Genomic DNA, 23,688 nt, shown 5'->3' on the forward strand with positions numbered 1-23,688 from the left:
CCTTTGTGACGCCATCAGCCCGCGCGCCGCCCCCGCCCGCCGCCGCCGAAGCGAGCCGCCTTCTGCGCAGACGCGGCCCCGGGCTGCTCGGCGGCGGCGCGGGGGGGAGGCTGCGGGCGGCGGGAGGCTGCGGCCGGGGATGGTCCAGCGGGCGCGATGGCCCCCGCCATGCAGCCGGCCGAGCTCCAGTTCGCCCAGCGGCTGGCGTCCCACGAGAAGGGCATCCGGGACCGCGCGGTGAAGAAGCTGCGCCAGTACATCAGCGTGAAGACGCAGAGGGAGACAGGTGGGCGCCCGGCGGTCAGCCGCGCCACATGGCGGCCGGGCAGGGGGGCCGGGGGGAGCCGGGGGAGCGGCGGGCGCGGACTCGCACTCCCGCCGCGGCCCTGTGTGCCTCCGCGCGGTGGGACCCGCTTCCTGCTGGGGCCAGCCGGGTGTGACGGTGGAGGGGCTGCAGCCCGCAGGGGCGAGGTGGTCTCGGCGAGTGGCGAAGCCGGGAGTGGACGAGTCTGTCCGACCCCGAGCCTGCCCCTTGAGTCACCAAACTGAGCCCGGTTTCTTCTGCTGTGCTCTCCGTTGATGCACGTGTTTATCTGACCCACACCCACCTGAGGTGCGGGAGTTGCAGGAGACGAGAGAATCCCTACTTTGAAAGTTGCACTAGTAAATCGGGGCGGGGGCTGGATAACTAAAAGAGAGTTTTACCAGTGGAGGCAAGGAAAGGAAAATCACGGGAAGAGGGAGCTCCTCTACATAGGCTGTTCCAGGAAGGCCTCTGGGTGACGTTCAACGGATTCCAACAGGCGGGAGAGAAGAGCGAAGCTGCCCTAGGAGTGGCTGGAAGACCAGTTAAGTGAGAGAGGGGGAGGGTGTTAGGACTTAAAGTTGGGAAAGACAGCAGTGGCCAGGTCACACGGGGCCTTCTAGTTCGCTTCTTAACTGCAGTGGGGTGCTGTTGAAGGATTTCATTTACCTGAACCACCATAGGCGGTGGAGCTTTTACGTTGCGCAGGGATGAATTTGGATTTACTGCTAATGCTAATGCATTTAGAGTCTACTTGAAAGAACGGGTACTGGGGCGCCTGGGTGGCGCAGTCGGTTAAGCGTCCGACTTCAGCCAGGTCACGATCTCGCGGTCCGTGAGTTCGAGCCCCGCGTCGGGCTCTGGGCTGATGGCTCGGAGCCTGGAGCCTGTTTCCGATTCTGTGTCTCCCTCTCTCTCTCTGCCCCTCCCCCGTTGATGCTCTGTCTCTCTCTGTCCCAAAAATAAATAAAAAACGTTGAAAAAAAAAAATTTAGAAAGAACGGGTACTATCTATCCCAGTACTGACTTTCTTAGTTTGTTTTGTTTGGAGGAGAAATCCCAAAAAGACTGCCCAGGGAAAAGAAAATAACAGTCTGATGGGAAGTCTGCTAGAAAGGAATGAGGACCGAATTCCTAACTTCAGTTCTGTTAGGGACCTCCCAGAGGGATTTCATTCACATGGTCTCGGGCATCCCCAGTACACTGAAGGTTCCTAAGTCTAAGTCTCTAGAGCAGATCTGGCACTTGCGCCGGGGTGTCCCCTGGGCACCTCGGCCTCAGAGGCCCACAGGTGACTCGTTTTCCTCCCCCTAAAACCCGTTCTCTCCTGCTTCTCCTCTGCCGCCTGTGTTCTCGTATCTTGGATGCTGTCCCCACTATCTGCTCGCTCTGGCTGGACATGTGGTGACGGCCTAGACTCCTTCCGGATCTTCGCTCCCCACCCCTCACCCATTGTGTCTTGCTTCTACCATCTTTCACCGTCTGACATCCTCTGACCTCACTGAAGACCCCCTTCATCTCAGCCAGACCTCTGAACTTGATCACTTCCTAACCAGTCTCCTTAACTCCGTCGGCGCCGCTCTTAAACCCATCTTCCGCAAACCAGCCCAGGGCCATCTTCCTAAGGCGGTTCTGATCACGTCACCTACGTCCCTGGGTTTCCAGGTCTGCAGGTAATGGTCCGTCCTCCCTTTCTCTTCCTACCTCGGCCCCTACGTGACTGCTTCGTCCTGGATCCGCATTGTTTCTCAGCTCTCTACCTTTGCTTCTCTTGTTCACTCCTAGCATCCCGTTCAACACAGCTTCCTCCAGAGTGCCTTGCCTCCCATCTCACCCCACCCCTCCAGGATTCCAGACTATCCAGTGGGTCTCAATGGCAACACTTAGGTTGCTTCTTCCTAATCTGTTAGTGTATCATAGTGTATCATTCTGCGCCCCCTCCCCCCGACCCGGCGGTGGAAGTTTCCAATCTGTCTGCTTGGCTGGAAGTGGGAGCAGTGGGAGCGCGTGCAGGCATCCGCGGACTCACCTGTCTGAACACAAGAATGGAAGAGAGGCCAGATGCAGTACATACGGGCCAAGATGGCCAGACAGAACCTGTTGCTCAAACCTTTTTGATGAGCAGGCTCAGGATCTGAAATGCTGAGGGGACACAGGGCCATGATGCCAGGGGGTTTACACCAGTGCCCCCAGGGTCCTGTCTGCTCTGCGCCCATCACACTGAGAGTGATTTGTTTTATGCTTTTGCTTGCCACCATGTCCACGCTGCGTGGAGTACGCTGGGCCTGCATAAGAGGAGCTGCAAGGCGAATGTCGTAGGCGCGGCAAAATAGGCAAGGCCTCTGCCTCCACTATGCTCCCATCAACGTGAGATGCAAGGTGGGAAATAACTTGTCCCGACATTTGCATCTCACCGGCAGGCCCAAAGTCTGTTGCCTTTTGTCTCGGGCATAGTAAATAAAATCTCAAATGTTACTGATGCAAAGAACTGCCCGTGAGCAACATAAATAGCTTTGTGAGATTTTTTGTTTTTAAGTAATCTCTACACCCAGCATGTGGCTCAAAGTCAGGACTCCAAGATCAAGAGTAAGATGCTCTACTGACTGAGCCAGCCAGGCGCCCCCGTAGCCTTGTAATTTTGGAAACAAATTGGAAATCTTTGTAGTGCTTAAAGGAGCTAAATGTTGCTCTGGTGCTTTAACTGTTCACACAGAGCACTCACGAATGACCACTGTCTGTGGTTTTACTCACGAGAGATCATCCGTCTGTCTTCAGCAAACACAAAGCACTTACTGCGTGCTATTGTTATTCTTGGCCCCAGGGATAGGGCAGTGAACAAAAGAGACAAATCCCCCCCCCCCCCCAGTTTTATTGATTCTGCAACTTGAAACATTTGACATCTACAGAAACTGAGATGTATCTTGAAGTTCACCTTGTGACTTTTATTTGCCCTCTTTCATTTGGTGACACATAAAATAACTGTACAACTGAGAGTCGCCAGGGTCTCAGATACAGTGATAGGGAAAGTGTCTCTTCATTCTGACACGTTTGGGGGTTCCTGGACCGAGAAGCGAGAATAAATGAGAGCTGTGGATGTGTGTGTGTATGTGGTTTTGTTTTTTTGTTTTTGCTTTTTTTTTAACATTTATTCATTATTGAGAGACAGACACAGAGGGTGAGACAGACACAGAGTGGGAGGGGCAGGGAGGGAGGAAGACACAGAATCGGAAGCAGGCTCCAGGCTCCCAGCTGTCAAGCACAGGGCCCAACGCGGGGCTCGAACCCACAAACCGTGAAATCATGACCTGAGCCAAAGTTGGACGCTTAATCGACTGAGCCACCCAGGCTCCCCAAGAGCTGTGGATGTTTTGACTGACCGTGGTGTGGACTCACCCCCACCTCACATGGCTCCTGAGCTCATCGTGTGCTGACAGTGGCCGTCAGGCTTTCTCATTTCACAGCTTGTTGGAATTTACTGAGCCCATGTCTCACTTCATGTTCACCCCGTTTGTTGTGAAATAACTAAACCTATGTTGTTGCCAGAAACTTAAGCGACATTAAGTTAAAGAAACTCAACCCCAGGGGCGCCTGGGAGGCTCATTCGGTTAAGCCTCTGAATCTTGGTTTTGGTTCAGCTCATGATCTCGTGGTTCTTGGGATCGAGCCCCACATCAGGCTCCTCACGGACCTGCTTGGAATTCTCTCTCTCTCTCTCTCTCTCTCTCTCTCTCTCTCCCTCCCTCCCTCCCTCTCTCCCTCTCTCCCTTTCTCTCTCTCTCAGTCGGTAAATAAACATTTTAAAAAGACTTAAAAACAAGTTTAAAAGAAACTGGTACTTGGTTTTTACCACCTAAACTCCTGGGTGAAAATGAGTGGTTTTTCTACGTGTATTGAAAATACATGTTTCCAAAGGGAAAAGAGCTCCAGTGGCCTATGGGTGGAGAACACGAGACAATCCTCACACCTGCCAACTGGATCGTGCTTCACTCTCACGAAGCGCTTCTCATACGTGCTTTCAGTTTTGTCCCTGACCATAAGCCGTGCACGTATTGTAGGCGAGGACACAGGCCTACGGGCTCGTTGACGGTTTTCTGCTGCAGCACAGCTAGTAAGTAGCAAGCTGGGGCCTCACCGTGGGTTTGTGACCACCACACTTCTGCTGCCTTACGTAGGATGAAACACTGAGAATATGTCTTCACGTGCAGCCCCTTTCCTGCCCGCCGTCTGGGATCCACTGTCGCTCTGTTACTCTGCTGAAATCCACAGTCTTCTGTTACATAAGCCTCTCCAGAGCTTGCCTCACCTCCAACTCCTACAGGCGTGGGTTCGGCACAGTTACTTGGTCTGTCGCATCGTCACTCGGTGCTGATTTGACACACGGGTGCACTTAGAACGATCCTCCGGAGATCAACATACACTGTGCTATTTTTAAGTGAAAAAGGCCAGAATTTGGAGTATGTAGAACATGCAATGCTTTTCGGGTTATATACACAGCTATGCTTCTGTGCATTTCTGTGCTGCATGTAAGTATTATGTCGAAGCACAGGAAAGATCTGGATGGAAAGATGTACCTCAGGCAGATAGCAGTGGTCCCTCTGGGGTCCAGGAGGTAGTGAACAAGGCACCTTTGATTGTGTAACTTCTGGTGTAATATATGAATAGGAATTTTTTGCAATAAAACTGTGTTATTGAATGAGACTCTTTCAGTTACAACTTGACAGAATGTCCAAGCCAGACTAGTTTGAAGGGGAAAAGCCAAGCACAGCCTCATGCAGGAGCTCGACTGATAGTGCCAGAACTGTTTCCTACACAGCGGACTCTGCTCCCCTAGATCGGCTCCCTTCTCAGACAGGCTCCCCAGCATGTGGCACGGTGGCCGAGTGCAGGTGCGGACTGTGTCCCCTTCCAGTCTGCTGGGAGAGAGCGACTCTCCTAAAGCCTGAGCAGGAGCCTCGGCGAGGAGGTCGTCTGTGCCTCGAACCAGCCCTGTGGCCAAGAGGACTCAGGCTAATTTGGAATAAGCCCAGCTTGCCGGCTCCCCTCTGTGTCTGGCGAGCCCCACCTAGACCCCTGCCTCCCCCGCTGGGCCCTGCCTGGTAGGGGGCAGCGCTGGAGGGGCAAACGGTATGGCAGAAACGGGGATACCCAGCACCAGGCCTCACACAGGAACCAGTGACGTTCAGTCTTGTTTGCTCGTAAGTTTGCCTGTGGTTATGGCTATCTAGTCCCCTTGTGAAGAGTTTTCTACACAAAGAGAACTGAAACAGCCCATGGTAACGCTGTGGTAACCTCATACAGTGCTTGTTTCCTTGTTTTTTATTACGACTGTTTCAAACATATAAAAAGTGTACCCGTCACTCTGCTGCAGCATCTGTTAATACCCGGTTTGTGTAATCTGCCCACTTCCTCCTCCCACGAAAGCCTTGGGAAGCAATCTCAGACATCTCATTTCTTCCCCACGTACCTCAGTATGTATCTCTAAAAGATGAGGACTCTTTCTACCATGACCACAGTACCCTTATCACATCTTTCTTAAAAAAACTCCTTTATATGAAATACCTAATCTGTTGGGTTTTCCCGTCATCATCTCCATTTTTCTAGGATTCATCAGAATCCAAGCAGGACCCGGTTTGCCTGTGGTCGTTCTGTCTGCAGCGCCCATCCGTGGTTTTCCCTCTTGCAGCTTGCTTGTTGCCGGAACTGTGCCATTTGCCCCATGGAGTCTCTCGTGTTTGGGGTTTTGCTAGCTACATGCCATGGTCTCACTTGACATACTCCTCTGTCCCCTGTATTTCCCCCCAAGCTGATATTAAATAGATTCGACATGATGTCGGTTCGTTTCGGTAAGACTGTTTACCGGGTGGTGCTGTGCCCTTCTTTTGCATTACATCCTGCATTGAATGGAGAGTCGGGTCTGCGGGCCCAGATGGGTCAGTAGGTTTGGGTGTTGCCGGCCTCATGTATCCATTCCAAGTTCCACTGTGCTTTTTCACCTGATGCTTTCCCAGCCATTGGTGATCCTTGCCCCAACCCCAAATTCATTAGTCTTAACATGACTGAATGTAAGTACAGGTCACTTTGACAGAGTTCCTGTGGTCCTGACTGCGGCGGTCTCCGATCTGGGGGTCCGGGGGAATCAGTCACTGGCGCCATAGTTGTGCTAGCGATAGGCGCCCAGGCGTGGCTTGTGCCATAACAAGCCGGGGGGGGGGGGGGGGGGGGGCAGTTGCCACATGATTTGCCCAACCCCTAAAGGAAATGTATTGTAATAAACTTCACTGTAGTTTCTGGTATATGGATTTTAAGTGAGAAACTATCACAAAGAATAAAAATGTGCCCTAATAAAATTGTTGATATGAGAAAGGTCTTCAATAACTTGGAAACCAATACCTAGGTATGTAAGTATCTTTAAAGGTATGAAGCTAAAAAAAAAAAAAAAAAGGTACGAAGCTCACTCTGAATATACTAAGTAAACTTCAGTACGTCAAAAAGGATTTGTTTGCCACTTTTTAATTCTCTTTTGGTACGTTGAAATTACATTGATTCCAAACGTATGCGTATTGTGAGGTACTTGTGAGGTTTACTTCGTTTGCCCTACTTCGATATTCCGAAAGATTTTTCCTAGTACCTGCTAGTGAAGTATTAACACAGGCCATTTGCAACATGCCCCAAGACTCGAGGATTGTGTTTGTTCTCCATGACACCTGGGGTCTGCCCAGGACCTAGAAGGCTATGTGTGACTCGTAGCTCAGTCAGAGGTATGGTATGGGGCTTGAAAATGAGTCAGAAGAAGGCTAACCAGGTTGATGTCCCTTCAAACAGGCTATCATTGCCCAGTAAATGAAAACCATAACCAGGAGGGAAAGAGATCAGGGTTTCGCCGAGTTTGACCTCTTGGCAGGATCCTTAAAAAGGTATCCTTGCAACAATATCCCAGGGCTCTGCCGGTTTCCGTGGGGCCGGGTATATGGGACGCGAATCCTCATCTTTCGTAGGATTTGCGGTGTTATTTTGTAAGACTGATGAAAGTGTTGGTGTGCAGGATGAGATGATAAAGCTACATGGCCTGTGTGTGTTTATTTTGTACCACAAGGAAGTGTGTGCCTCAAATTTAAAAAGACATTGCGGGCGAAAGAATGAAAATGTGGTATTGCTGTCGCTGCCCGTGAGGCAGCACGAGGTGCTGGGACAGGAAATGGGAGGATTCTGAAGTAAGACGTCTGTGCTGTTTTGTCCCCTAGGAGGTTTCAGTCAAGAAGAACTCCTAAAAATATGGAAAGGGCTCTTCTATTGCATGTGGGTGCAGGACGAACCCCTCCTACAGGTAACACACAGTTCCCTTGTCCTCTGGCTGGGTGTTGTGGCCCAGATGGATAGAAGGGGCTTGCTCGTTCCCTGCTGTGTCGGTCCCCCGTGCACAGAAACAGCTCGCAGTCACCGCCCGGGGTTCAGTTGCCCACCTCTCGTCCATCTAGAGAGGGACACGGTGCCCAAGTCACCTTTTCAAACAACAAAGAATATGGATAAAGGGAGATTTGGTATTTCGCTGTCATGCTTTCATAGGCTGGTTCCATGGTAGGTGTCACGTGACTTATTTTAGTTTCTGTTTCCTCTTCTATTATTCGTGGTCGATAAGGGCACGGCACTAGTCCAAGAGCCTGTGAGCACCGGGCTCTGGGCTCACCTCTGCCATGATTTAAGTGGGTGCCAGGACCGGGCAGCCACCTTGCTGGGGCCAGGATCTCTGTAAAGCAAGCGGTGGCCCCCCACCCGACATCCCACCCTCGAAGTCCGTGGAGACGCACAGATGTGCACGTGCTTCTGGACCCGTCTGCCAAGCACCCTGAGCCCCACCACCAAGGCGCTGTAGGGAAACGGCTTTCGGTGTCCACAGACCTTTGTTCTGGTGTGTCACAGCTAGTGGAGGCTAAGCCTTGAGGAACGCGGTGTGAAACGCTTCGATAGATAAAACGCCACAGATTGTATTTGTCTGGATTTTAACGTGCAACTTTGCCACTTTCCCAGACCGCGTAGTAGCGGGCTTTGATTTACTGCTTTTACTGCACTGAACATATTTTGAGTAGGACAGCAGGGCAAAATATTTGTAAGTTACATTCAAAAGTAACAGCCGACGGCTTTAGCGGAGGAAGAAAACGTGAACAAGAGCGTCATTTTCCAGTCTGGAGTTCAGTTAAAATGGGGGAGGAGGACTCGAGGCCAGGTGAAGCGCAAGGAATGCCGAGGAGGACTGTTCTTTTCTTTCGTAACTTGTGAACAGGATTCTCTCGCTGACGCTCCCCAGGGTGGGCCTCTTCTCAGAGCCAGCCCGGCCAAGTCTCCCCACAAATGAGCTTTGCTGCGTTGTAGCAGGCGCTCTGCACCTGACCCCTTGCCCTGGACAGAGCCTGGAGGGGAGCCGTTAACCTCTGCTTCACCCCCCCACCCCCGCCTCTGCAGCCTGCCTCCGAGCAAGCCCAGCACAGGACTTCCTGGTTCCACACGCACCCCTGCGGAGTGGCAGTCCCCGGGTCTCCCCATCGGCGCTCCCCTCGCCGGCTCCCGTGTTCCGGGACTGGGGGCTTAGAATAGAATCTCACTTTAAGGTCTATATTTTTGAAGCCAGGAATTGACAGCTCGTTTGGAGCTGAAGCTAGAGATACTTTTCTAACCAGGCAGCGTGACCCTCACGGGCATGTTACGTTGTAGTCCGCTGGGATCAGAAGTTCCACGTCCAGTAAAATTCAAATCCTGACGTGACAGGAGGTCCAGACCCCAGCAGATGCGGGAGGAGAGCAGGCTGCGGTGCTGTCCCCTTCTCCGTGCTGCCGCCTAATAACCCCGCTGTCTCTCCCCGACCCCGCCTTTGCAGGAGGAGCTAGCAAACACTATTTCCCAGCTCGTCCACGTTGTTAACAACTCGGAGGCCCGTAAGTCCTGATGTTTTCATGACTTTCCAAACTTTCTTGTTCATCAGCTTTGGTAACTTGCCTAGGAAACTAGGCAATATTGTTTCTTCTCCTTCCTTCAAGTTCCAGTTTTCCAGGGGGCTTGTTGTACGTGAACCTGGGGCTTCCTTCCAGTGTGCAGATGTCAGGCGACAAACCTTCCCTGTGGGAGAGCCGTGATGAGCTTAGATGTTGATCCCAAAAGAGGGCAAACAAAAGAGGCGCCCTGTGCGGTTGAATCACGGGTGACATCTCAAAAGATTTCAAAACGGTGGTTTAAGAAATGAAAATCTCCAGAGTCTCCAGATTCTGAGTTGCTTTAACACTCCCAGGGGCCACGTGTGCTTGTGCCCGTGTTCGCCATAAGCTCAGCATGCCTGGCTGTCCTCCTGGAGACCGGAGCCAGTTGAGGTCGTCATTGGTAATAAACCGTAAAATAGCCCCGCTGTACCAAGAAGAGCGGAGGGAGAGGTGAATTCTTCCTGAGATGTTCAGGCTTTGATCACTGACAAGGGAAGAAACAGACAGCAGAGTTGGTGGGTGCTGCTTGGTGCTCCTTGGAGCAGAGCCATCCACCCGGCCTTAGTGACCCCAGTGGCTCTCCAGGTCTCAGCCAGGTCCCAGCCGACTTCCGCACGTGGAATATCATCTAGGTTTTCACTTATCAAGAAAGAATTATGCAAAAAGGAGTAAAACAAACCAAGAAAACAGTTATTTTTGGATGGAAAAGTGGTAGTTTCATGGCCCAGAAGACGAAAATAGAATGTTCTGTTAGAGCTCATCCAGCTGACACAGAACATGAAACAAAAAGCTGAGTTTCTACGCAGCTCGTCCAAGTGTTCATCAAAATTAAGGGCTTTGGATCCATTGTTAGGTGTAGGTGGGTGGGAAGGGCCCGTAGATGTGGCTCAGAGAGTTTTTTCTTTTAATAGAGATATTTTTTTAATAGAAATATTTAATAGACCAAAAATATTTTAGTAAAATATTTAATAGAAATATTGTAATAGACTTGGCCTTGTAAGTCGATAAAGACAAAGGCCACACAGAGCTTTGTAGCTGAACATCAAGATAGTACCAGCCTTCCTGTCTTAGTAGGTTTTTATTCAAACATGAAGGAAATCACCGAGCGTATTTAATTATTGACCAAATAGCTGCTGAAAACCCTTGGAGAAGGTAAATGATAAGTGATGCTAGTTTGTTTCTCTGTTACTTTCTTGCTTTATGGTAACGCATGAGCGTGAACACCAAGCATTCAAAGCCTTTTGTTCACTGCAGAACACCTGTTCATTCAAACCTTCTGGCAAACGATGAATCGAGAGTGGAAGGGGATAGACCGGCTGTGCCTGGGCAAGTACTATATGGTAAGATCTGAGCACCTTACCCCGTCTGCTTCAGAAGCCCCTGAAGGGGGGATGTTGAGCATCTTGAGAACAACGGGAAAAGGTTTATCTGTGAAGCAGAGGGGGCTCCAGGCTTATTGTGTTGAGAGGTAACGTGATCAAGGGAGGGCGTTTGAATATGTGCTCGAAGGCGGCTCTGCTCTTTCAGCTGTTGGGGAGGAGTTTGGGATCCTTAGTTAACACTCTCTGCAGAAAAGGAAAAGGTAAATGCAGGGCGCCTGGGCGGCTCAGTCAGTTGAGCGTCCGACTCTTGATTTCCACTCGGGTCATGATCTCACGGTTCGTGAGATCAAGCCTCGCGTCAGGCTCTGTGCTGACAGTGTGGGGACTGCTTGGATTCTGTCTCCCTCTGTCTCTCTCTCTCTCTCTCTCTCTCTCTCTCTCTCTCTTTCTCTTTCTCTTTCTCTCTCTCTCAAAACAAACATTGAAAAAAAAAGAAAAGGTAAATGTGGTTGTCGTGACGATATTTTCACTTCGGAGATGCAGGCTGTAGCAGTTCCATTGGGGTCTTTGCTGTGCCAACTGACCTTTCTTTTCCTTTTGTAACCAATTTGTTGTCCGTCTTTAGCTGATCCGTCTGGTCCTGAGGCAGTCCTTTGAAGTTCTGAAGCGAAATGGCTGGGAAGAAAGGTCAGTAAAGGATCTGGGAAGGCACTGGGCAGCCTCGAAACCTGCGAGGTAGCAGTGTGTTCTCAAGCCTTTCCATGAGCTCGTACGAAGTGGCTCCTCTTTGCCTCCCGTTCTCTTACCTGCTGTGAGAGGCAGAGCTCCCCACGCGTGAAGAGCTCACAGCCCGGTAGAAGCTTCTCGAGGGGCTGAGCACACACGCCACACTTCAGACCGATTTCGGTGGCTGCTTTTCCCTCGTGGGACTGTTTCAGCCTTGCGTCGTGTTAGGCGGTGTGGCCCCGGGGGTGAACGTGACTGTGTTCTTCAGCCACGCTGCGGTTAATGGAGCCGTGTGCTTTGTGTTCTTCAGCCGAATCAAGCTATTCTTAGACGTCTTGATGAAGGAGATCTTGCACCCTGAGAGCCAGTCTCCTGATGGAGTGAAGTTCCACTTCATCGGCATTTACCTGGACGAACTGTCCAAAGTGGGAGGGAGAGAGGTAAGGAGCAGACTTCCCGCCAGCGGCAGTGACACGGCTGCTCGCCTGGTCCGGACTCTGGCTCTTCCCCACGTGGGCCTGGAGGGCGGAGGACAGGCTGCTGTCGCCACCTGTGTCCCCAGCCCCGCTCCCACCCGACTTGACAAACCCTTCCCCGTGCGGGAATGTACCCTAAGCGGCCAGTGGGGCACGTGAACGAAGATCGTGCACTGAGGGCGCTCTCAGAAGGCTTCCTTGTAAAACAGTTGAAAGCCGCCTACACGGTCCAGTCATAACAGCAGGATGTGCTCGCGGTGTTGACTCTTTAAAAAGCAGGAGGGAAAAAGCCACAGACGCCGCAGTGCCAGTGGCGCGCCTCTTCCCACGCTGTTTACGCGTGAATGGACAGTGCGGGAAAGGAGACGTGTTTTTAGCCTGCAGGTGATCATCTGCATTTGGAATTACCAGGCCTTTTTTATTGTTTTAGTTTCACACTATTTTACGAGTGTTCCGCAGCGAACACGTATTCTTTTCATTAAAAGAAAGCAGGGATAGTTCCTGGGTCCGAATAGTTTCCAATGGTGTCCGAGCAGAGCCTGTCTGTAAGGGAGAGAACGCAGAGCAGCACGGGTTGATGGGGGGGGGGGGGGGGGGGGTTCTTTGATGCCCCGGTGGCTGGAAGACAGCCGTGACCCTTAGATGACCTTTAGCCTGGCCCAGAGAGTCTGGATGATTCACGCAGAGCGGATCTTGGGAGCGGCTCTCCGGGAGAGGTGTTGACCTTCATCAGCCTACGTGAAAACTGCAAATGCTTCCTCTCTCTAGGACCTATCAGGAGCAAAGGCTCTTTTTCTCCCCTCATTGTTTCCCTACTTTGTTTCTAAATTTCAGCTTTTGGCAGATCAGAATCTCAGGTTCATTGATCCATTCTGCAAAGTCGCTGCCAAGACTAAGGAGTAAGTGATTGCCGTGTTTGTTTTCTCTGTTTCATTTGGTGCTTCATTGTGGGTGATGGTGGTAAACTTGTGAAGTGCCATGCGAGTACCTGGGCTGGTTAATCCAGAGCCGGGACGGCTGAGCTCCGAATTTCTGGAAGCCGGACTCTGGAAGCTCGGAATCCTAATTGGGCTCCACTGGCTTTGCGGTGTGGTCTCAGGCCTCCAGGAGCCCCGCCCTCCCTCGGCCACAGCCCTGCCTGCTTTCAGCACGAGCCCCACCCCCGGCCTTGCACAGCCACAGCCGCGCCTGGCCGGCTCTGGAGTGCGGCAGCCAGTGGGTGACGGCAGTGGGTAACACCAGGTGCCCGGTGGCTTCTCCCCGCCACACCCCTCCCGGGCCAGGGCCAGGCCCTCTGTTGTAACCAGCTTCTCGTCCCTCTTCTTACACACCCTCAGCCATACATTGGTGCAGACTATAGCTAGGGGTGTTCTTGAAGTCATCGTGGACCAGTCTCCTCTTGGACCTGAAGAGACCCTCAAGGAACAGAAGCCTCAGGCGGGCGAGGGTGAGCCCTCTGAAGAAGAAACGCCTGAAAACGAGGTGGTGTGGAGACAAACCGTCAGTAGAAAGAAGACCGGTAAGAATTTCCTGCGGCAGTCTTTTTTTTACACAAAGTTCTCATCGGATGAGCACTTTTTGATATATGTGCCGGAATCTTGCTGACTACGACCTGGAGGTCAGCGCAGGTGGCTCGGCCGTGAGCTCCCCCAGAGAAAGGGCGCAGAGCTGCGTGGGAGGCCCACACCTGCCCAGGGGCCCTGGGTGGCGGGCACGTGCCTTCTCCTGGGACCACGACTCCCTCGAAGGTTTTACATTGTTTTGCTCTTCCTTTGGTTTTTATTTGTTTTTATTGTTTTGGGTTTTTGGATGTCTAAAACATCCTAATGTTGACTTGTATCTGCAAGGGGGTCCTCAGCAGTCACATTGCAAACACACACTTGTTTCTGTAGCTCTGCTGCCTGGTCTCCCAGGTCCCTCCAGGGCTCCTTCGCTTTGGGTGGATAACACTCGCTGTGGGCGGGCACCGTGCGGACTACTCCTGCGTCTGTAGCGGCTGCACGTGGAGCCTGCGTCCCAAATTGCAGCCCATCCAATCTGGCGGTGGTTCACGGCGTCTCGGCGCGGCACTGAAATGTCATTTAGCCCTTAAAAAGCAAAGATTTCAAAAAGTAATGGGATTTAATTTACACATTTTTTATTAACAGAACACCAAACTCTCTCTGTACAAGGAGCCAAGTGTGTTTTTAAGATTGTGCCTTTAAAAATCTGGAAAGAGGGACGCCTGGATGGCTCAGTCAGTTAGGCGTCCAACTCATGATTTCGGCTCAGGTCACGATCTCACGGTTCGTGGGTTCAAGCCCACATCGGGCTCCACACTCAGTGAAGAACCTGCTTGGGATTCTCTCTCTCCCTCTCTCTTGGCCCGTCCCCTGCTCGTGCTCTCTTGCTCTCTGTCTCAAAATAAATACGTAAGCTTTAAAAAAATAAAAATAAATCTGGAAAGATACCAAAATGTCAATTGTTGGTCGTGCGTGGCAGTTATGGGTGACTTCTGTTTTCTTTGTACTTTTGTCTGTTGTAAGTTTTCCACAGTGGCCGTACGTTATTTTTTAACCAGAAAAATCATTATCTTAAGGGAGAAAAAGTCTCATCTTAAATTCCACGTAGGTGACAGAATTAATCAGATGACCTTGAGCAAGTGTCGTGTGGTCACGGGACCTGTCTCTGGCTCACCCCTGCGCACCAGGTTTCTGTCTGAACCAGAGACGTTCTCCCAGGCTCCTCTGTCGTGCTTGTTAGCAAGCACAAGGTCCTGCTCTCTTCTCCAGGCTGTGCCCTGAGGCCACACCACTAACGAACTCACAGGATTTGAAAAACTGTGAGTCTTTATCTACTTCTTCGTGGGCCTCAGCACTCCTTGAATTATCCTTTGACTGCTACAAGTTGCATCGGTATTAATTTGTCTCCTGCAGTAGCTCCGTGAGAAGTTAGTGTAATAACGGTGTAGATTTTTGCCACAACCGCAGGTTGACCCCTTGGCCTTGGGCCGGGGGCGCGGAGGGCGGCAGCTGATGTGTCTGTGATGTGATTAAAAGGCAGAATGTGTCATGTGTGCTTTCTCCCAGAGTTCCTCTAACGAGACTCTTCGGGGAGATCATAAGTGTATTTGCAGGGGCTTCTCTGCAAGGAGACGCTGAGTGAGGCAGCGGCTCCTCCGGAAGAAGTCGTTGCCTTGTGTTTGCAGCTACGTCTTGGGTGTGTTTTGACAGCACTGAGCCAGCAGCACTCCGGGATGGACGGCGTCCGCGACGACGGGGCGAGAGGCGGCGGGCGCCTGGAGGACGCCGGGCCCTTGCTCCAGGTCGGTACGACGTAGATTTGCCGTGGAGTGGCCCGGCCGGCTGGGAATTAGGGTCAGAGCTCATTATCCACAAGGCCTGCCTGTTAAGTCGTCTTTAATCCCTTCACTCGCCGAAGTCACCTTCTTTACACGAGCTTATTGGAGACAAAGAAACGTAAACGTGACAGAATTTTGAAAGATGTCAGTCTTCACTTTGGCTTGAACCGTTGGGATCTGTTCCATTCGTACCGACAAGGCCAGCTCAGTGCTTCTCCCGTAAGGAAAGGTTCCCGTGTTACCGAGTGTAAGTTGGACACCGAGACTGAATTTGCGAAGAAGCACACACCCAGGCAAACCTTATGTGGTGTGTTTTCCCACAGGTCTTGTTGTTGTTGTTAAGTAAACAAATAAATAAAGCAGATAAAGAATAGTTTCCCCAAGAACAAACAGCAAATTTTTCAAAGATACTGCTTAACCATCTGGTCACCAAACCTTAGCACTCGTTTGTGTTTAATAAGACCGTCTTGTTGCTGGATGCTTCTGGAATCCACGCTGCTGCTTTCTCTTAGCAGTGGGAATGACTTTCTAAGTCAGCGGTCTGGCTGCGGGTTTATGTCTCATTTACGTCTCGTTGTTCTCACGCAGTTCGACTACAAGGCTGTTGCCGACCGACTCCTGGAAATCACCAACAGGAAGAACACCCCTCCCTTCAACAGGAAGCGTCTCTCCAAACTCATCAAGAAGTGAGTGACTGGCGGGCGCTCCGCTGACGTCCGCCCGGACTTCATCGCTTGTAGCCAGAGCAGCACTGCACGCACATGGCTGCCCCCCCTCCCCCCCCTGCCACCTCTGCAGCGGATGCTTCACGTGCCCGTAGCTCCCCTCCCGGGCCGCGTCCTGAGGGCATGAAGTATGCTGCTTAGGTGTTCTCGAGGTGGGCAGGGGTTTCGAGAACCCACTCCCTCACCCCCACCGCAGCCGGGCCAGATGTGGTGGTGGGTGTCACTGTGGCCATCCCAGCGGTTTGGCACAGAGCACCATGGTTGGCGGCAGGGGGCACCCGAAGTTAACTGTCCTCTGTGGAGCAGGCGCCCTTCGGGGCACTTGACATGCATCATGTCATGTTCGGAGAGGCCCCGTAAGACCTGTCACTCCTGACCTCACAGATGGGCCGGCCGGGGCACAGGGCAGGTAACCGGCTGGCCCGAGGCCGCAGCCACCAGGTGGCAGGGCTGGACTCAGACCTGCTGTCCGCGCCCCCCTCCCCGGTGCTCTGCCGCCGGAGTCCTTGCCTCCCGCCAGCACGCGGCCCCTCACCCTTTTGTCCTGACACCAGCACCGGGTGGAGCGTTTTCTCCTCTGGGCGAACAGAGAAGGGAAGGGGCAGCTTCACCCTGAAGAAGGAAGTTTTCATCTCTTCAGTTTATGTGAACGAACCAAGATAGAATCTGTGGATCACCACATCCTGGAGGATGTTGGCCTTGGGGGCGATTCGTCCTCCACTTTGGGCCTTTGCCTCAAGCCTCCCCTTCTAGAGGGAGAAGGAAGTGAACGTAACGCACGTCCAAATAGCACATCTTAAAAGTTATGTGCGGGTGTTTGCAGAGCATGGAAAGAAGGGGGTTTCTTAGAACTTCTCTTGATTTCTCTTTCAGATTTCGGGATCTCTCCGAAGGTGAGAATGTCTGAGGATTACCCCTGACGACGTAGCGTGAGCAGGGCCCCACTGAGACGCTCACGCCAGATACTGAAACACGGGCTTGAGTGACACTGACTGGGAACACAAGACATAGCAGCCTTTTCCTGTGAAAGGCGTCAGCTCGGCAGGGCCCTTGTGAGAGCCACGGTGCCGGGCCTCTTCCAGCCGGCCCGCTTTCCCGTCCCGGGGACCCAGCGGATCCAGACCTGAGGCCGGAGGGAGGGGGGCATCGTTGTCTTAGCGGGAAGGATTTCTGGTGGTCGAGGAAGGTGCCAGTTTGATTCCTTAGGAAGAAGAGAAGTTAAGCTCTCGGGGCCCCTTTCCTTTGTTGTGGTCAGTTGAGCCCCTGGAGCAAAGCTGTTGTCCACAGGGACACGAGTGAGTTGGTGGCTCCCCCAGCCCCCTGTGCGCCTGGGCACTTAGCATGGGGGGGCAGCTGCCCAACCCCGGTTGCGGTGCAGAGACGGGCAGGCCCCACAGTGTCCCCATCAGTAGCTGGCAGGCTTGGGCTGGGGAGGCGGTGAGGAGCCCAGATGAGCACACAGGACTCAGGTGGGGAATCTTCCCGTGTCAGGTGGGGACAGAGTCTGCCAGTCTCTAAGCTGACCAGAGTGGCTTTGGTGTCCAGCAGGCAGCCTATCCCGGCTCAGTTTTGCTGAGGACATTTCTGCTGAGGGAGATGACCAAACGCTCAACCGAGGAAAGCACAAGAAAAAAGGAAATAAACTTTTAGAGAAAAGCGACCCGGAGGAAGAAGGAGGTGAGCTGCACAGCTTGCCGTGGACGCGGGATGGGGTGGAGGACGCGGGCAGCCCGCGGGGAGCAGCGTGCGCCCCTGCAGCCCTGGCAGGCTGGGCCAGGTCTCCCTAGGTCCTTCCAGAGCCGAGCGTCAGCTTTGAATGTGTGTTGTTTTCTGTGGAACCGCTACAGCCTCCTAAGCTACAAGCGTTCATTTCCTCCTCGGGCCCCTTCAGGGTGGTGGCAAGGAGGTGGAGAACCAGATAGACCCCGCCCTCGGGAGCCTGTGTTCTGTTTCCGCCCCGGGCCCGTGGGGAGTGCCATAGGGCCTGAAAACCGTGGTGATGGCCGTCCCATCCCTGTGGGAACAGGCCTTAGGAGGGTTTGTGGTCCCAGCTGGGACAGGGAATGGCGCCCACGACAACGCTTGCGGGGTGTGGGGGACACGGAGGGCCAGGGCCCTTCTGGGGGTGGGACACAGGGAAACTGTCTCCCCGCCGTGGGCACCTGTGTATTGGCGTGTGTGTCTCTAGGAAACAAGTCCTTCCTTGCTGAAGAAGAGGAGAGCGAAGGCGGTGTTCAGAAGAGAAAAGGGAAAAAGAGGAGGAAGGTCCATCTCCAACCAGAGCATTTAGGGTCGGGGGCTCCGGCCCTGCCCCCAGAACAGAACGGGGGCAGGGAGCCGGAGGGAAGTCCGGGAAGAGCCCAGAAGATGCCTGCGGCTGAGCCGGGGGCACCAGCTGCCCCTCGCCCCCAGGAGCACAGCATTTCGGGGCCCGCCCCAGCGCAGGGTAAGAGGAAACGACCGAGGAAGAGAAGCCTGAGGGTCCAGGGCGAGAGCTCAGAGTCCACACCACCACTGCCTCGGGGGGACGAGGCCTGGGAACCGTCCCCTCCGGCACCCCCTGCCAGCGGAGCCCCGGTCCAGAAGAGGCAGAGGACGCTCGGAGCCCTCCCGATCAACGGCAGCGGCCCCCCCGCGCTGGCCTGGCCCCCACCCCAGCAGCAGGGCCGGCCGGCCGGCCTGCCCCCGGGCAGGAGACTGAAGAAACAGAAGGGGGAGCCCAGCGGCCTTGACCTCTGCAACCCGTCTCATCAGAAAGCCGCCATCTTGAAAAAGAGAAAGAAGGTGAAAGAGATGTGTGACTTGGAGCACCGTGGAGGGTTGAAGGCCGAAGCCAGGCTCGTCCAGGCTCTGGTAAGGCAGCCGTCGCGGGGCAGGTGGGGGACACGTCCAGCCTCGAGGAAATGGAGACTCTTGGTGGCCCTCCCCGTGCCCCATGAGGCTACTCCGAGGCTGCGGGAGGGTGGGCACCAGGCCGGGACGTCGTGCCCACGGCCGTGGGGGGCGCCGCCGTCCCGCAGCGTAAGTGCACAGACCGAGTCGCTGTCAGGCGCTGGCCTCGACTCATCATCAGCTCCTGGCCGGTCCTTAGGCCCTTTCGGCAAAAGACGGGGCCCAGGATTTTCTTCTCTTTTGCTCTTTAACGGAGAGGCCGCCTCTGCTTATACGTCTGAGCCAGCGTAAGCGAGCGGTCAAGCTCTGGGAGGCGTCTGTACCCGTGACGGCACAGTTCCGCTGGGACACCAGCCACGCCAGTCACGTGGGGGCCGCTCAGGGCGGCCTCACGTCTCCGCGGTGGTGGTAGAAGCGAAAACCTCGTGAGCCGCGAGGCCGCAGTATTTACTCCCCGCCCTTCCGGGACAGGCCTGCTGACCGCGTCCCGCTCTGGCACTTGCCGGCGCTGCGGTGCGCGGTTAGCTCACCGAGGCCTTGCTCAGCGGGAACTTGAGTGGGCTGGGTTATGTGCTGATCCCAGAACGACGGCGTCTCCGAGCGGTTAGCTCAGCTTGGGGTCAGAGCGAGTCTTCGCTGGGGAAGCCCTCGGAACTCTCCAGCCGGCTCCGGGAAGCCTGTTCTCACCTTTGACCTTTCCCTGACCAGCTCTGTCGCCTGTACCGTCGCCCCTTGGCCCTTCACACGTTCACTTGCTGCTCTTTCCTTGCCGAGAACATCAGGGAAATCTGTCTCGTTCCTCCGGCCCTTGGCAGCCTCTCTCAGGATTAGAACTACCGCGAAGTAAGCCCCGGGGTCACGGGAGGTTTTCCTCCCAAACGAGGCCCTGTGTCTCTGCCAGTGGGGCTGAAGGTCCGCAAGAGAGGCCCCCCGGGTCTGCCCCTCGCCGGCAGCGCTGTGGGCTCTGCGAGGGCGGGCAGCCCGCTCCCCAGCTAGGAACACCAAGACCTGGTGGAAGCTAGCAACGCGACGTCCGCTACGTCGGGCTTCCCGGACCCCGGGGACCCCAGAGCTGGAGCGGGGTCCTTGCCGTGGGTGCTGGTCAGCTGTCAGACACCCAGTGAATGTTCCTTATCTGCCCATAAGGGACCCGCAGGGCCTCACTAGATGTCACCCTTGCCCTTTCTTACCGAACTTGCAGTGGAGGACGATGTCTCGGATCAGAAATGAGAAAATGGGGGCGCCTGGGTGGGTCTGTCAGTTGAGCGTCAGACCCTCGGTTTCGGCTCAGGTCGTGATCTCGTGGTTCGTGAGTTCAAGCCCCTCGTTGGGCTCTGCGCTGATAGGGTGGAGCCTGCTTGGGACTCTCTCTCCTTCTGCCCCTCTCCCTCTCCCTCTCCCTTGCGTCTGCCTGCTCTCTCTGTCTCTCAAAATGAATAAACTTTAAAAAAGAAAAAAGAAAACGAATTACTTAACAGGTGGCCTTTGAAAGGCAGAAATCCTCAGAACAGGGGACCTAAGTTTAAAGATACACAAAGGCGGGTCTTGTGGGTGGGAGGATAGGCACCCTCTGGCCCGGTGGGCATGGTGCCACGAGAGCGAAGCCGTCGTGTGCGCGTGACTGCGCCCTGCCACGTGAAGAGGTGCCGTCAACCTCGTCTGGGAAGCGGCGGGCGTGGGGTGTCTGAGCTGCAGACACTGCATCCTGGGGGCCCCGCCTGGCTGCGTGCGCACCCCTTCCCCCGTCCCGCTTCACCTCCTTGTGCTTGGGTGTGACCCCTCCTCTCCCCCCCTCTCCTCCCCTCCCCTCTCCTCTCCTCCCCTCTCCTCTCCTCCCCTCCCCTCCCCTCCCCTCTCCTCCCCTCCCCTCCCCTCTCCTCTCCTCTCCTCCCCTCCCCTCTCCTCTCCTCCCCTCCCCTCTCCTCTCCTCCCCTCCCCTCCCCTCCCCTCTCCTCTCCTCTCCTCTCGCCCCTCCCTCACGTAGGGCGGTGGGGGGGCTCTCAGCCCCTCAAAGAAGCAGCAGCTGAGGACGGAGAATGACTTCGTGAGGTTCGACACCCCCTTCTTACCGAAGCCCCTGTTCTTCAGAAAAGCCAAGAGCAGCAGTGCCTCTGCCGTCTCTGTGCGCCCTGCCGGGCAGGTCCGTGAGCTCTGCCCAGCGCCCCGGGCCCCCCTGCCCCCGCCTCCGCCCTCCCCACAGCCACACAGCCCCTTCCTGCCTAAAGGCCACGCCTGGGGCTCTGTGCGCCGGGACTCTGCTTCCGCCCACGGCATGGCACTTGGGGGCCTGTTCAGGGAGCCCGGGTCTGCTGGGCAGAGGGCCCGAGCAGTCCTGGGGCTTGTCTCCTGGTGACCTGGGAGGGACTGAGGGATTGGTCGGGGCACCTGCAGGTGCGGTGGGTGGTGCCTCACCTTAGAATTCACGAAACGGGCCTAGAGGACGGGGAGGACCGGGACAAGGGCCCTCGCCCAGGACTCGGGGCTGGTCGGGTGCGGGGAGGAGCAGGCACTGTCCCGGTCACAGTGGCGGGAGAGGGCGACGGCTGTCGTGGAGCACAGGGTCAGCTCTGCCAGCCCCTGAGTGCTGCGGATCAAGGGACGGGCCGGGGCACAGGCTCGCCGGGGAGTAGCTGCTGTGTAAGTGGCCTTGGACCCGTGACTGCCATGTTAACTAGTCCCAGGTAGGGCGTCCTAGGGACACCCGCCTGAGGGCCTGAGACTTGGCGCACAGAGGACTAGTTCCTCCGGTAAAGCGTTTACGGTGCGGAGTGGAATCGTGGGATCCACGCAGCAAAGGCAGGTGCTTCATCATGCAGAGTGGTCCGCATCCAGGAGTTTCCCAAATGAGAAACGACTTAGTTAACTGATGAATTGCTGGGACACCGAGATGAGTCTGGGAGGCTCTGGGAGGCGCGTCCTGCCCCCTGAGCAAGAGCCCGTCCCGGTGCGTGGTCCCGTCCCACGTACGCACTAAAACTAAAACTCGGTGGGGTCCTCACGGCCTTGAAGTGCGAGCTGCTTGCCGTCACTTAGAAGCTGTTAGACACCACCGTGCTCGGCTCCCCTCCCCAAGGACGTAGCACGAGGCCGCTATGTGGCCAGAGATGCCAGGTCCGGGGCCTCCACCGCCACCGACTTACTCCCCTTTGTTCTCCCTTTGCAGCGAGACAAGACGCCCTCAAGCTCCAAGAAGGTCACCTTCGGGCTGAACAGAAACACGACTGCGGGTGAGTGTGGGGCGCGTCTCCCGCGGGGCACCTGCAGGTCCTGCTGTCCAGAGTTGCAAGGGTCGTGGGGACTCGGGGCCTCTGGAAGGAGGCTGTGTCCCCGGACCTGCCCACCCAGACGCTTCAGAGCCTGGGGGGCATCTGACGGCCCCCCCAGCCATAGCTGCCTCTGCTGACACGTGGAGTCACCTGCCCACGAGGAGACAGGAAAAGAGAGACAGTCTCGTCTCACTGCTTTTGGCGTTGGTACCGCTCACTGCTTTGGTTCGGTTCAACAGAAACCACACGTTCTGAAAGTACACGATGAGTTTAAGACCTGACTCTTCGTAGGGACCACAAGTAGTCGTGTGCGCGTGCAGGGTGGGGAGGGACCGTCAGGGAGGCCTTGTCCCGGGAGCTGGAGACGGCCGGAGTGGCAGGTCACCTGCAGAGAAAGGCTCCTCCTGCATCCGCTCGAGCCTCGGGTCCGTCCGCCTTCCGCCGCCACCGGGCCCCCAGAGTCCCTCTCAGAACCCGCCCCCGCCCAGCACAGGACCCCCCCAGCGCTGTCCTCGGCACTTGTTCACGCGCTCCCGTGAGGCATCCTCGATAGGGACTCCCGTTCCCTCAAAAAGCTCCTGGCCCGCTGTCTGCAGGGCCTCGTGACGGAGCGAGCGGCCCAGCCCGCGCGGGGCCACCGACGGGGGACGCTGCTCGGGCGGGCGGGAGGGACGGAGAGATGCGGGTCCTGGTGACGCGTGGCCTTGCTTTCACCCGCCACAGAATTCAAGAAGACAGACAAGAGTATCCTGGTCAGCCCCACGGGCCCCTCCCGAGTGGCCTTCAACCCTGAGCAGAGGCCCCTCCACGGCGTGCTAAAGACCGCCACCGGCTCACCCACCGGCGCCCCCCTGGGGACCAAGAAGCCGCTGAGCGCCACGCCAAAGAGAAGGCCCACGGCTATGGACTTTTTCTAGGGCAGCAGCAGAGTCCTTTTAGAGACTGTTTTTGTACAGATATTCTATAAATTATAACTTTGAAAAGGTGGGCGGTTTTTATTGTTTTATAAATCACCGTAAATCGTACAAACGAGGTCTGAGCAGAGCCGCTAGCCCTCCACTCCTCTGCGGGCATCTTGGTGATGGTTTTGCCACAAACGCTGTTGGTGCGTGAGCCCTCCGGGGTCTCACGTTCGCGGCTGACTTCTCTGACCCCCACCGGTGCGGGAGCTGAGCTGTGTGACCGTCACTCCCCCTGCTGCAGGCCCCGGGGGAGCCTGGAGGGGACGTCCTGGCCAGCCGACTGTTTGGAGCTTGGGTGCTCAGCGCTGCGTCTGCCGTGCTGGGCTGGTTTCCAGTGGCTTTCCACCTTTCCCCTGGCCTTGTGGGCATTTGGCAGCTTGTGTTGGGCTCGAACCCCAGTCAGCAACTCGGTGGTAGTTTCTCTGCGTGCCCAGCACGGGGTGGGGAGGGGGGGGGGGGGGGGGAGTGTCCCTGCAGTGGGGGCGGGGGGAGAAGAGCCTCTGTCCTCGGGGCGCCTCTTTCCGGCCCTTGGGCCCGTCTCCTTCCCTGTGTTCCTACCTCTCAGGCCAGCCCAAAGTGTCTTCACCGGTGAGTGCCCCTCCTCGGCTCTCACCTGGGACCGCGAGCACGCGCCTTCCCCCCGGGCTCGTGCTCCGGTTCCCTTCCTCTTTACACGCGAGCCTTCGCGCCAGCACCCAAAGTGACTGCT

General features: G+C 55.4%; 1 protein-coding gene and 1 long non-coding RNA gene across 5 annotated transcripts; both read left to right on the plus strand.

Annotated features, from left to right (window-relative positions):
* The first annotated feature begins 54 nt into the window (after positions 1-54).
* Positions 55-23,004, plus strand: RRP1B (ribosomal RNA processing 1B). 4 transcript variants are annotated; one of them, XM_058732147.1, is made up of 16 exons: positions 55-286; positions 7,546-7,628; positions 9,174-9,231; positions 10,525-10,610; positions 11,218-11,279; positions 11,629-11,758; positions 12,629-12,693; positions 13,132-13,313; positions 15,007-15,098; positions 15,723-15,820; positions 16,733-16,752; positions 17,405-17,536; positions 18,048-18,712; positions 20,736-20,891; positions 21,915-21,978; positions 22,741-23,004. In XM_058732147.1, exons 1-16 carry the CDS (start codon positions 157-159, stop codon positions 22,932-22,934), a joined length of 2,217 nt encoding a protein of 738 aa, XP_058588130.1. In that variant the 5' UTR covers positions 55-156; the 3' UTR covers positions 22,935-23,004. The 4 variants fall into 4 exon arrangements, with proteins under 4 accessions (XP_058588130.1, XP_058588131.1, XP_058588132.1 ...); XM_058732148.1 differs by having other exon boundaries at positions 57-286; positions 17,408-17,536; XM_058732149.1 differs by lacking the exon at positions 7,546-7,628 and having other exon boundaries at positions 148-286.
* Positions 975-1,503, plus strand: LOC131512928 (uncharacterized). The gene is made up of 2 exons (XR_009262392.1): positions 975-1,086; positions 1,325-1,503. It is a non-coding gene; the product is annotated as an uncharacterized LOC131512928 (long non-coding RNA).
* Positions 23,005-23,688: the final 684 nt, after the last annotated feature.

The sequence above is a fragment of the Neofelis nebulosa genome, chromosome 5 (assembly GCF_028018385.1).
Source record: "Neofelis nebulosa isolate mNeoNeb1 chromosome 5, mNeoNeb1.pri, whole genome shotgun sequence".
Lineage (NCBI taxonomy): Eukaryota > Metazoa > Chordata > Mammalia > Carnivora > Felidae > Neofelis > Neofelis nebulosa.